The 13,907-nt window shown below is 35.5% G+C and overlaps 1 protein-coding gene across 1 annotated transcript in view; it reads left to right on the forward strand.

Moving 5' to 3' along the window:
- Positions 1-6,760: 6,760 nt before the first annotated feature.
- The window catches only part of LOC109600338 (uncharacterized), a 150,430-nt gene continuing 143,283 nt past the window's right edge, over positions 6,761-13,907 (forward strand). Inside the window, exon 1 of the mRNA XM_049970050.1 lies at positions 6,761-6,960. Within this exon, the coding sequence (XP_049826007.1) occupies positions 6,918-6,960 (43 nt within the window). The 5' untranslated portion in view covers positions 6,761-6,917. The remainder of the gene's footprint in view (positions 6,961-13,907) is intronic.

The raw sequence follows: 13,907 nt of genomic DNA on the forward strand, positions 1-13,907 counted from the left end.
AATTGCGAAGTCGCGCTTTAGGGCACCACACGGATTAGAATAGGATATTAGTTAACCAAATAATATTAGTCGGAGGATTTTCAATGTTAATGAATCTCGACCAGCTAATGAAATTTATTGGAGCAAATTGCTCCCGCAGTTGAATAACTTATTAACTAATATGTATCCTCCCCAGGTGCCGGAATTATTTCCCGGGAAATAATCATTTCTCCCGGTGCCAGTTTCTCTAGTCAAAAGCAAATATTTCCCTTTGATCCCGCCCTGAATTCGATGCATTTTAATGCGCACGCTAATTAGTTCGCTTCCTTTTGCCGCAAACAAACACACACACACACACACATAACTAGACCCCGTGTCAGTCGATTGCCGGACCGGGACACGCCCCCTTATAGGTAACGCGCATGTTCAAACATCACTCAACTTGTGTACACTCTAGCTATGATGGATTACATCGAATTTGAGACGGTGTCCAGTGCTCTCGGCCAAATTGGCATTTCAATTAAGACTGCACACCGGCTGATTTATCCCCGGTCGGTGGCAGCGTCCGATAAGCCGACAGATATCAATAGGGAACAGTCGGACATCCTGGGGCCGTTCACGACCAATTAATTATACATTGTAGCGGTGTGTTATCCAGCGGACACGACCTCCATATACAAACCGGTCCATCGCTCCATTCATGTCCTCTAATTACGTGGACGCTGTATCGACCACCTCCTCGAGCTCTAATCACCGGCAACTATTACGATTAGGGGCTTCTTTGAGGATCGCGTTATGTTGCTACCTCAATCAATGTAACGTCGATATCTTTTTATATCGTTACGTAATACGCTATTAAGTAGGTATTAAAGAGTATTTATATTTCCACAATGCTTAATGGCATTATAAAGAATTTATAAAGAACAAAAAGTACGACGGCAAAGCACATTAACAAGGGCTAAAATAAATTACAGTAAAACATAATAAATCTAACGGAAAGACAACGGTCTAAAAGCTTTATTTTAACTGAAATAAATTGATGAAGAAAGTTTTGAGTTGGAGGGCGTTTTCGCGCGCGTTCCTCGTTTTTTCCACGTCAGCTTAAAACGTTAAAAGTTCCAACTAACAAAACTAGACGATATGTAAATTCCGATCCGAACAAATTCCAACGTTTTTGCAACGTTTGATTTGTTTCTGTCGTATACAATGGAGAACGAATGGAGTGGACTTTATTTTAACCGAAAAATCCTCATAATCCCCCAAAACAGAGCCAGACCCCTCCATTCGAATTAACCGAATTTACTGCATCATTACGTAAATAGCGATCGTGAAACAAAGTTACGTTGCGCGCGATCCCCGATACCGCTGATAATGTCCGAGGCACGAATATCTATATCGGAGTGCTGAAAAACGACCGGAACACATTTCAATAATTAAAACCCAGTTCTCCACTTCGTTTTTTGTGCCGTTTCTCTCGCTTCGGCTTTTATTTAATTGTTGATTCGGCTAGTTTTTGAATCGGGCTGAAATGATCCGGTTTACAGACCTCTGTTTGCTTAAGCTTTTGTGTTGTTTATTATGATGTACTATTCCCATTTATAATTAGTTATCTGTGTGTTTGTTTGTTTGTAATGGCAATGAAGATGGCGGTACATGCCAATGACTAACACCAGGCAACCAACATTGCATCCACCTTTAAATATAGCTCAAGAAGATTGTTGCTTAATATTGAAGGGAGTGCGTTTTGATCATTTATCATGAAAAGTGTGTTCGGTTCGGCACAGCCTTATCAGAACACGCTCTTGTATTGCGTCGGTGTGACGTTGCGACGCTCGATGGTTCATAAATTTAAATTATCAAATTCACCGACGCGTTTCCATGTCACCTAGGCCGGGACATAATTTTATTTTAATCAAACATCAGGTTGAAGAACAGGGTTGCGTGTATGATAAGAGTTTGATAAAATACGCACACTTTATTATGGAATTGTAGAAAATTAAAAATGCCAACTTGTGCATTTTTTATCGACGGGTGCGATTAAAGCATTATTGTTAATAAAAATCGCACGGGGAACGAATTATAACATAAAATATCCCATTTCACGAGGGCGTTAAGTTTGATATAAAACCATAATTGGAAAATGTTATTACCTTTGCCTACGGATTTCATAAATATTTATGGCGGCCACGACGGAAACAGGTAATTTACATTTTTTAATGCGTGCCACCGATTAAATCTGTTGACATTGCATCAATTTCGGCACTTAGAGGGAAATCGACACTTTCAGATGATCAACGTTTTCGATGCACAGTCATGCGTCTGCTCATCTCCCTTTTTCTCTCCACTCGCCCTTCTATTACGGTCTGCTAATCTAATCTTGGTGTTTTCCATACTCCCCCCCGCGCTTCGATATCACTCAATTTGTTCCTCATTGACTCAATCACCCCATAATTGTATCTCAAACACCGTAGTAATAGATAATATTTTTTTCAACAAAAAAAAAATCACTGAAAGAGACATTTATTTCCCCGGTTTTAAGCGAGTCAATAAAGCCGTGCCATAAGTGAGAATCGGAATCGTTCCCGATCAATTATCGTTTAGTTTATCACCTGAATGTGTCACACTGTTAGCCCGGTTCATAAAAAAATTCCATTAATTCAAGACGTCCGCGGAATCTTCGCCCCTTCGGAATATGGGCTGGGGGCGGATGCGAAAGGGGACGGCGCCTCGTCAGCGCTTATAGAGGACCGAGAAGTGATCGGCGAAGGGAAAAACCAATCTCTTAAAGAGTCAATCACTCATATTCACCCTTCCCCGGTCAATAAATTATGCGCTGGTGCGATACATATTCATGCACGCTATATGTATTGAACACACGATAAATGCAAACCAATTGGATAATTTATTAAACGAGAGTCTAAGTTAATACTCTGTATTTATGAAAGCTGTTACATTGGTTGTCTAACGTTAGCATTTGGGACGTACCGCCATCTACCTTGTATAATTATTATTAATAAATTAAAACGATGTAAAAAATTGCCGTAATTCAATGTAATAAATGGTTTGTTGTGACGCATATAAACAAATGGTTGTCGAGTGTGTGTCTGACCTAAAAAGGTGGATGATTGGGGCTAATAAATTCATGGACATGGCAAGGGTCGTCAATTACTTAATTGTCTTGTCCACTTCAAACATATTCGGGCATTTTAATGGGTCGCATTAACATGCCGATTACGTTGCCGGCAAAAAACTGGCCGACTGGATTTTTTTGTATCATTTTGATGAGCTAATGAAAAAATTGCAGATTTAGCATATTAATAATGCGACGTTCGTAACCGAAAAAGGAGGTAGCGTTATGCAAAACATATGTAAATAAATTTACAAAGCACCGCCTGAACATTTGTTTAACAAATTAACAGAGATGTAAAAATATAACTTAGTTAAACCGGCCGAATAAATCGCTTTTATCTTTTGCATAATTTAGATTAACGGTAGCAATATGTCTCCGGTAGTTTTAGTTGTATTATGGATTTGCCAGGCCACTGAAATATGTAACGCTTTAATCCGACTCGTTACTCTCGCAACTAATTTTCTTTAAGCACTTATAATTTTCTTGAAACTAGATTAATGACAGTTTGAATTTGAGATTTGCAGCACTGCTATACGAACCATTCATCAGCTTCACCGAAGCTATGTAAATTTATACTTTATTAAAACCATCTACACACAACGTCAAAACTCTTGCACCTTCATACAAAAACCTTAAACAATATTTACTTCTACATAACATTCATTACAATTTCTCAATCTTGTGTAAATAGTAGATAAAATATTTAGTATCTATTTGTAGAAAAATAGCTAAATATCAAATGTCTGATTATGATAGAGCAAGGATAATCGTCTTACATCAATAGGATTGATCAAATCACCGAATTTCATCGACACTTGCCATACCTACATCATCTTTAATGAGGGATGATAGCGTTACTTATACTAGATATCGTGGATCAATTTGTTCATGAATTTGTTAGAGTATTTAGTACTTTGTCTGATTATCCTGCTGAATCTGCGTTTTCATCATCAATGTGTTTACCTCAATGAGGTGAATGAATATACATACAAAATATTATCGACAAAAAAACTGCAGGGTATGATCAGATATTAGCATTTTTGATTAAGGATTGCAAATTTACATTTTTGAAATCACTAACAATTATTTTCAATTTGTCCTTGAAAACTAAAAGTCTCATCTATATGGAAAATTGCCAAAGTTACCCTAGTGTTCAAAAAACTTGGTAAGTCTAATTTTAATAATTACAGACCTATCTATATATTTAGTAATTTCTCTAAAATATTTGAGCAGGTGTTATATTATGTCATTTATCAAAGTGTTCGTTATAAAATCTCTCCTAATCAGCACGGTTTTATGTTATATGCTAATTTGATATGCCATATATGATATAGTTCATCAATATATTGTAAAAGTCAGATGAACGTCATTTATACAGACTTCACGTGCATTCAATACCATTAACCTTTCTACCATTTACTGCTGAACAAACTTGACATTTTTGGTCTTAGTGATATTCTTATTAATTTAATTTAGAATTATGTGCGAAGCAGAACTTGTTATGTCAACTACAACGGATTTAGATGTAGCACTTACACTGCATCCTCTGGGGAGACCCTTATTATTCCTTTTATTCATCAAGGACTTGTTGAGTTTGTTTTTATATCGTAGTCTAGCCTATGCTGATGATTTGAAGCTATACTATCAAGTCGACAGTATACTTGTATAAGTCCTCTACAAAGTTATATTGACACTTTGGTGAGCATGGTGTCAGAGTAACAACCTCCAAGACATAGAACCGATGTTCTACTAAGAAGCCCAATTTTTTTAAATGTGTAGGAATGCCAACAAATATTGCGATGATATTTTTAATTAAGGTTATTTATAACATTAATTATATTCTCAAATATATTAGGAAGTCCAACAGTTTTGTCACCGTGTGTAACTACTTTACTATGTTGAAATCTGTATGTGCTAGAGGTGAATGGAAACTGGTGCAGCTGTAAAAAATATCAATACCGAATGAGTCAGTGAACTTTTTACGGCCCTCCGACCGAGACACTAATTACCCACTTATTGGGCAATTAATTAATTGCAAGCCATCGTTATTTAGGAGACAGACGGACGACGTTAATTGAATCTAATGCACACCAAATGATACCGACACTTTTACACCCCATTATATTTGCTTCTCCATATTCTACTCTATTTTATTTCCATCATCGCACATTTTTTATGGCCAGAATTATGTTGTGTTACATGAAAAGTGTTTTTTTACTAAAATATGATCTCTACACAAAAAAATTGACTGGCGGTTTTAAATATAAAAAATGGTGCAATAATAGTTGCCTAGTGGTAATGCCCGTGCTGTGCTCCCACCTGCTATCCGTCATATATTTTATTTATATACATATTTGTTATTTATCATTTAACGGTGTATGGATGAATAAATGGAGAATTTTATTATTTAGTATATAAATACAAGGCACGCTCATACCAAAATAAATAAATGTTGGATGTGGTTGGTCGATCGACTCGTATTTTCCCCATTAATTCAGTTATTTTTCATTAGGTCTATTAAGGTCAGCGCGTAAAACGAAACACGTATTTTATATTTCCTTTAACCAGTCATGGATAAAACTGGATGGAGCGGGCATTCAGAAAATAAAATGCAAAAACCGCGAGTGTGTACGTATGCAGTCGGGCGTCGCGACGCGCCGCATCCAACACATGCAAAACGCTAGTTAAAATTAGTAAATATTGACGAGGAGCCTAATTAAAAAATTACTGCGATCGAGATTAATTCGGTCCTGTCAGTTACAAAGTCGACGTGTTTGCTTTGAAGGAATTGAATGGAATGGCATTTTCGAAAGCATTCCGCCGCCCTGTTTAATTAATTATCACTCCGCGAGTTGCCAAGCTTTTTTATTAAATAAATTTGTAAGCACGTTTTTATATTTCCATAGTTCCATAGTTAATTTCGGGATGTTGAATGAATTTTCACAAGGCTCCATTGAGGTCCCACGTGAATAATTACACGGTGAATTTGCGGCTTCTTGGTGCACCCCACACGATTTGTCAACGGGGGCAAGAATTCAAAATACTGCTCGTTCTACGTCCCAGTTGATGCATTAATACTCGCAGACGTACCCCATAAATCATCCCCACCTGCGAATATTGGCTTGTCAACCACCATGAATATTAATACGTCCATATTGCGGGGGCGCAGCCACGTTTAATTACATGTGTGTTTTTTTGTAAATATTAATTGTCTAATTTCGTAGAACGGGCGATGGAATTGAACGGGAACGGCGCAGCGCTGCGGGGAGTCCCCGGTGGATTATGATTGAGATTGGTCGGGGAAGTACGGCGGGGCGTCCCGACATACATACATCGAAAATGTTCGGCTATAAATAAACTTTTGCAACGTGGCTACGTGGAAATCAATATAATAGGATGAAGGAGACCGATTTCTAGTTTAATAACTATCACATAATCACAAATTGATCAGGGCAGAAGTTTCAAATCGGACGTGTTGCAAAACTCAAAACACAGTTTGATCGGATCGGGAACGTCGCGACGGACCCCGACCTACCTCGCGGCGGTCCCGACGTCCGGGACGCGCCGGCCCGCAGCCAGTACGACGTGCTGAAGGCGTCGGGACGCTGCTTGCCAAACGTTCAACCACGTGCCCGATAGAATCGAATTGGCGCCAAACTCACACTCGCACACATTGGTTTTCGGTGTCGGCGCGGTCGATTCGCAGTTTTCGTCGTGTTGTTGGTGGTGTTGGTCAATTGGTGGTGAGTTTCTTGACTGGTTTGTGGTGGTTTTTTATGTAGGAGGATTTTGTGTTGCAAAAGAAATAATGATGGTGATCTGGACGGCAATTGTCTTCTGCTTATTGCAAGGTAAAGATTTAGTTCACCTGTTCAAAAATTAACAAAAATACCTTATTCAATATGAGGTATAAAAATGTATGTGTAATTGTTTAAATAGTTTGAAATTTTTTAAACTAATTAATTTATTATAAATATTACAATTACTATAATAATAATAGTAATAATAAATATAAGAAAATTAGTGGTGCCCAACAGTCCTTAAATTATTTTAATTGAATTGAAGTATTAATATAATAAAAATAATAATAATACATTTTATTACTAACAAACAAAACATAAGTCCAATATTGATAGCATTCTATAAATAAACATACAAGATATATTTTTTTTAATTATTGATTTTACTATCTGTTTAATACAAGGAAAACATGTTGCTATGACACAATCCTCTTAAAGAAAAATAAATATATGTTATAGGAATATCGAATGGAACTTCCTTTGATCATTAAGAAGCTTTATAATAAGAGTACCGAATAGAATTTATAATTCAAAACAAAATTCATTCTGAATGTTGTTATTTATAGTTTAGGTTATCGCCAAGATTTGAATAATGCACTAAGCAAACTATTTAGGTCACTGTCTCTAAGCTAATTTTATATAATTTTAAAATAAACTTGTCACAAGATAAAAATGCAATTCTTGTGAAGGTTACGTATGATTTATTATATATTTTATATTAAATTTAATAAATAATATAAATTTATTGTGTCTTAAGGTAATATTAGTTGCATTCTATTGGTGTTTATGATATGTCTTCATCTGTTGTTAAAACTAAAGTATATACATTAGGGTGGGCCAAAAAATCGACTATTTTTTAAGTTCAAACACTGACGACTCTAAATTTTAATAGGGAGGTCTTCCTCGTCTCAGTATTCTATTTTTTCTTCAATTTTTTTAACAACCTTGAATCACCAATTGATATAAATTTAGCTAATATTAAAACTTCTAAAAAACAAATAATTTTTCGAAGGTCTTAGAAAAGTACATATATACTTGCATATTTGACCAAGTCAAAATCTTCAAAAAGTTCTTTACCACATGTCTCCTGTGGTTAATCGATTACTCTAACCATTTAGAAGATATTCACATCCCAGTATTTTAAGATTTTAAAGTTGTCCATTTACGTCATGAATTTTGAGATAATTCATTATCTCTTTCAAAAAAAAGTTTTTTATTTTTAAATAACCCGTTGAAAAATATTAAATCACGATACTAAATTGTGATAAGAACAAAATTATGAAAAGAAAATATTGTTAAAAAATTAATTAGAAAGAAATACAATCCTAAACAACAGATAAGACATAACTTAGAACCTGTTATTCTATCAAAATAAACTAAAATTTTTATTAATTAAATATTAATTAATTAAATAATTTTCAAAATTCATGACTTTTTTAAAAAACTATTAAAATCAGTACACATTAGGACTCGAATACGAATATCTTCTAAATGGTTAGAGGAATAGATTAACAACAGGAGACCTTTTTTATAGAGCGTTTAATGTTCTACAAAAATATATATTGGGCATTTTATAACTACTTATCTACGAGTTAAATTAAATGATAAATTAAATTAAACTTTGACCTTCGATAACTTTTGTATAGAGCGATCAATTTCCTATAAAAATGTTAATACAAATTATTAGTACGATCAAGTAATGACAACATATGGATTTTGTCATATGAGACTGAAAACAAAATGGAAAACTGAAATGAGAAGGACCTTCGTATTAAAATTAGGAGCTCATCTTCGGAGAGCTTTTGTTAAAGGTGTCTAAGAACCAATATTTCAGTGTCGGAAAATAAAAAAAATAATCGTTTTCTTTAGTCCACCCTAATATACATATAAAAGTTATATTAACAATTAGTGTTTTGTTGATTATGATTAACAACAAAAATACTTGATACAATAAAAGCAAATGGCAGATATTTGTTGTAAAACAAAACCCTAATAGTAAGAATGTCAATTAAATTAGTCAAATAAATGTCCGGTGTTTAGAAAACAGACAGGCCATAATACACTTTCCCCCGCAGTCGGAAAAATAAACGTTCCAACCGGAGAAAAACCACCGTCCGCAACAAAGTCAGAATAAGTTCGTCGACAGTGACGGATCAGTGCGAAGAGATAACATAGTGGACGCAAAGAATGTAATAATTAGCCGAATATTTAACCATATAGGTGTAATTTATATCCAGTGGGATGGGGTAGACTGACGCACAAAAGGCGAAGAAAAATGCCCGACAAGACTGTTTGAGAACGGCAAGCGATGAACAAACAAAGGAAATTCTCGGCCATTCGATACGGGAAGTTCGGAAATATAAAATTCAGAGGGAAGACGTCGGTTTCGACGGTTCTCCTCCTTTATGAGCTACAAGAACATGGTTTGAAACGGTTTTTTTTAAGGGACTTTGTCAGATCAATGTGAAGTGAACTTTTTTCGGAATTTGCTTTCATGTCCAGACAGTGTTTTCATAAAGATTACTAGGTTGGATTTGCTCGAGGAATCTGCCGGAGGAATATTACGGAATTTTTACAGTTGGCTCAACCATTTTTCAACAATTTATACGTTATTTTTAATAATTAATGTATTTGGTATATACGTGGTTGCCTACCTTTAGTTCTTTTATAGTTCCGGCCTCTAGTGGCACGTATTAATATTACGTTAATGGATGTTAGTAAAACAGTATTAGTTTCAGAATTTAACAAGCATGTTTAATATTTAATGATGATAACAAATGTACCACCCGATTCCGAATCAAATCAATTGCATTTCCGCTCTGAAACTATTTGCATAAAACCGTATAGTCCGTGCCATTCATTGCGGCCGTTTAACCGGAGTATGGGGTTGGATAAAAAAAGGCCGGAAGTTTTATCGATTATATAATTATTGTACGGGACTAACTGACTTCCGTTCCGCGGTGGATAACATAGTGCGAAATTAGGCGCCACGATAACATTAATAACCCGAATATCCAGCTTCTGACAACCGCGCCTGATATATTACAGGATGAATTTATTATAATTGTTGCCAGGGCTCAAAATTTACCGGGCGGGATAATGTGTGACAGCCACTCGACTACGTGCTTAAGGTGCGGAATTAAGGCGAAGAATTAATTAACTTCGGAGCTTTTTTCGTTTTAAGTGCTCCTTGGGCCAACTCCCACTTCAAAATTAAAGAATTTACTTAAAATTTTATTACCCACTACGTGAGTAGTTGACGGAAGCGTGTACGTGTAAAATGCGTACGTTAAAACAATTAAAAAAAAAAAAGTTTTCGCTAGTGCACGGGATCGAGATTGAAGTAATTTCAGTTCTGCCAGGTAGTCGTTTGCAGTTTTAATTGCAATAAAGCGGAACTTTTGCGCCCGGCCGCTTAATAATTCAATTTTGCGTTGGCGTCGGCGGCGGCAGGATCCAAAGTGAGCGCCGCTTTTAATTAACATAACATGATAGAAAATGGGGGGCGCGCGTTATTCTTATTTTGGGCCGTGAAGGCCCGTAAACGGGCCCCGCCGTTTGTTATCATGGAAATTTTGCACGGGACTCGGTTTTTGTGTTTAAGGAGCGCTCAAGTATTCTATATCCACTCAATAAAGTTTAACTGACTATTTAGTTTTATGGCTAATTGTCAGTTTAAAACACACTCTTCGAATAATAATGAAAACCGAGCTGTGAATAGGAAATTGGCTGCAGAAAATGGGTCATAATTTTTAAAAACAACAAGAACTTCATGACGCCATTAAAATATATAAAAAATTAAATTGCTATTAAAAATGCTTCCTATTATATGGATAGAAATCCTTTGTTATCGTTTAAATCGTTTTAATTTAATGAACATAATGTATAATTTTCATCAGTACTAAATCATTTAATATAAATTTAATTTTAAGCCAGGGAAAAATTTAATTAACAATTACCCTTAAATGACTGATAACAAATTTACGAATTACATAGTTTAATTTTGGTATTAAATATTAATGAACATTGCAGGCAGCTATTTGTATTGGTGTGGTTTTGTGTATGTGATTGGATTAACTGATTTGAGTTATAAACTTTTCTTTATTCTTAATTCTTTCGATTACAAAGGACAATAATAAATTTTGTATTATATGTAAACTTGGTTGTCTACCGTTGTGGTCTTTCAATACTGCCCTCTACCGCGAGTGAATAATATAATTTTATTTGATTGCATATACAAAATTGAGGAAACGTTGTAATAAGAACAAGTTTGTATCTCTAATTGTATTAACTGATTTGGAACATAAACTTATTTATTCTTTCGATTACAAGAGACAATGACATATTTTGTAGTATGTGTAAACTTGGTTGTCTACCGTTGTGGCCTTTCAATACTGCCCTCTAACGCCAGTAAATAATATCATTTTATTTGGTTGCATATACAAAATTGGGGAAATGTTTTAATAAGAACAGTTTTCAATCTATGATTGTATTTACTGATTTGGAGCATAAACTAATTAATTCTTTGGATTACAAGGGACAATCGTAAATTTAGGTAGGAGAAACATTACACCACATAATAAGAACAATTTTGTATGTGTGATTGTATTAACTTGATTGGAACATCAACTTATGAATGCCTCCGATTACAAGAGACATTAATTAATCCTATATAGGGTGTAAATTTGGTTGTCTACTGTTGTGGCTTTCAATGCTGTCTAACGTCACAGATTAATGTCCCTTTATTGGGTTGCATACGTAAAATAGGGGAAACATTTTAATAAGATCATACCCTTAAACCACTAAACTCCATTTACAGTATCGACAGCAAATCCATTTCATTCACAATGTGCGGTTTAACGGAGATTTATCCATCGGTTCACCGTTCCTCTTTAAAAGTGCATCTCACCGACACCCCGAGAAAAGAAACCCCCATTCACGGCGCCGTGCCTTTGAACCGAATCAGCCGTAATAGGCCAAAGCGGAATTAAAATCGAAACGAAAGTGCAGTGACGTGAAATATTACAGTCGTACCGTCCGTGTCCCGGTTTCGGGAACTAAATCCGAACGATGGCACCGACGTCCCGTTGAATTAGGGCCCCAAGACGGGACTTAAATTAATCTCGGATTTCAGGTTGTACGGTTGTAACCGTTCGCCGTTTTAATTACGATAAAACGGAACGAGAGTCGAACAATGCGCACGTTTAATAACTGCATTTTTGCCGGATGCACTCGCCAAATGGAAACTTTCTGTTCACAAACAGTGGGACATGCATAATTGTTGTTTTTAATTCGGCTTAGTTGTTTCCCGTGTTATTGCAGTTTAACTACTGTTTTTTTTTTTATTATTTTATTTGTGGAAATGCAGACAATATTGCTCACAGTAACTCAATATTAAATAGTCAACAAATATACTTCTTTGTTTTTACTATCTCTTCGGCAAGTTTATCTAAGTTTTGCTAATAAATATTTTTTAGATGGGCCGCAGTTTGTTGTTGAAAGATGAAGTAGGCGAAAACACAGGATTAATTAAGATAGAGGGCGAGACGGTAGACAAAAAGAGGGGAGCGGACTAACCAGAATGGGCCAGATAAAGAGGCATCGGACATTGTTCAAAGGAGCATTGAAACGAAAGAGGCATTCGGGAATAGCACTAACACACTCCGCCGATAGTAAACTTTAAATCCTTCCACCCCTTGTTTCGTAATTACCAGAAATAAACTTTATATCAGTTGTAGTAAATTCATCGACACATTAAACTTCTCCAAAACAATAAAGGTGGCCGTGTTCACACTGGTAGAACTCCCACTCACACTCGCACACAAACCGAGAAATCCAAAGTTGGTAATTAATTGTCGGAATTCGCGGCAGACTTATCCGTTCGACTATTAGCGTCCTGTTTTGATTTAACTTCGGCTCTGTTAGTGTTACGTCCTCGTTCGCACGGAACGGAACTAACTGACTGGAGATAACGGCCCTTTGTACTCGGCTCGATCAATTTTATCAAGTGCAACTCCAATGAAACATTAAGATGATCTATGCCAGTTGGAATACTCACTTATATGTTTTCATGTAAGTTTAGTTGCCTACCTATTCAACTCATTCAGTGGTGCCCTCTAACAAGTTGAATAGTTGTGGGTGACACGTTAATAAATAATAAACTAAATTTATTTTTGTAAACAGTGATTATAGTTTATTGGTTAATGTTGTTCATTAAATATACTAAAATCAGTTCAAAGCAAATAATTGTAATTGCATTCGTAATCAATGTTTGATGCAACGGTCATGCATTTTGAAATCTGTGTTATTGGAAAAATAATTGCCTAGCTGTTAATTAAATTTTTCGAATGACAAATTTAATTTTATGTTAAACGATTCCCCATAATAGAAATAGTTAATGGAACAGTATTGTGCAATAATTTATTAGGAGCAACATGAGTGGTATTATCTCCTAGCAAGATAATAAACATTGTTTCTGTTGAGTTGGGTCATGGGTTACTTTTGAACAAGTTGATTTTTAATTAATGAGTCAAATCCAGGCGATAAAATTATTATGTCCTCCCGTTAAACATGGAGGCATTTTAGTTAAAACGCCCGTTAATCTTATCTATTCGTGTTTGGGCGCTTTAATATTATTACACAATTAAATCAAGTCCTGAACGCACCGCTTTAGATGACAGGATTAATTAACCGATGGTATTATGGCCATAAATTGACTTATTTCCTTGTATATCACTGAAAGGGGTATTACTAAATAAAAATGTTTGTTGTGAATATTTCATTGGGGCGCAATTTGGAATTTTCCCAGTTCGAACATTGGGACATTGAGTTTTCTTTTGTAGGAAGGCAATCAAAGAGGAGTGCAAGGTGGAAAACACGGTAATAATGCATGAAGCAGCAACAAAAAGGAAACACTGCAATGTTAGGTGTTAAATAATGGATGAAAAACTCGAGTGGGTTTATTGAAAAATCTGGAGTCAGCCGAGTTCTGAAAAAAA

This window comes from Aethina tumida, chromosome 7 (assembly GCF_024364675.1).
Source record: "Aethina tumida isolate Nest 87 chromosome 7, icAetTumi1.1, whole genome shotgun sequence".
In the NCBI taxonomy this organism is placed as follows: domain Eukaryota; kingdom Metazoa; phylum Arthropoda; class Insecta; order Coleoptera; family Nitidulidae; genus Aethina; species Aethina tumida.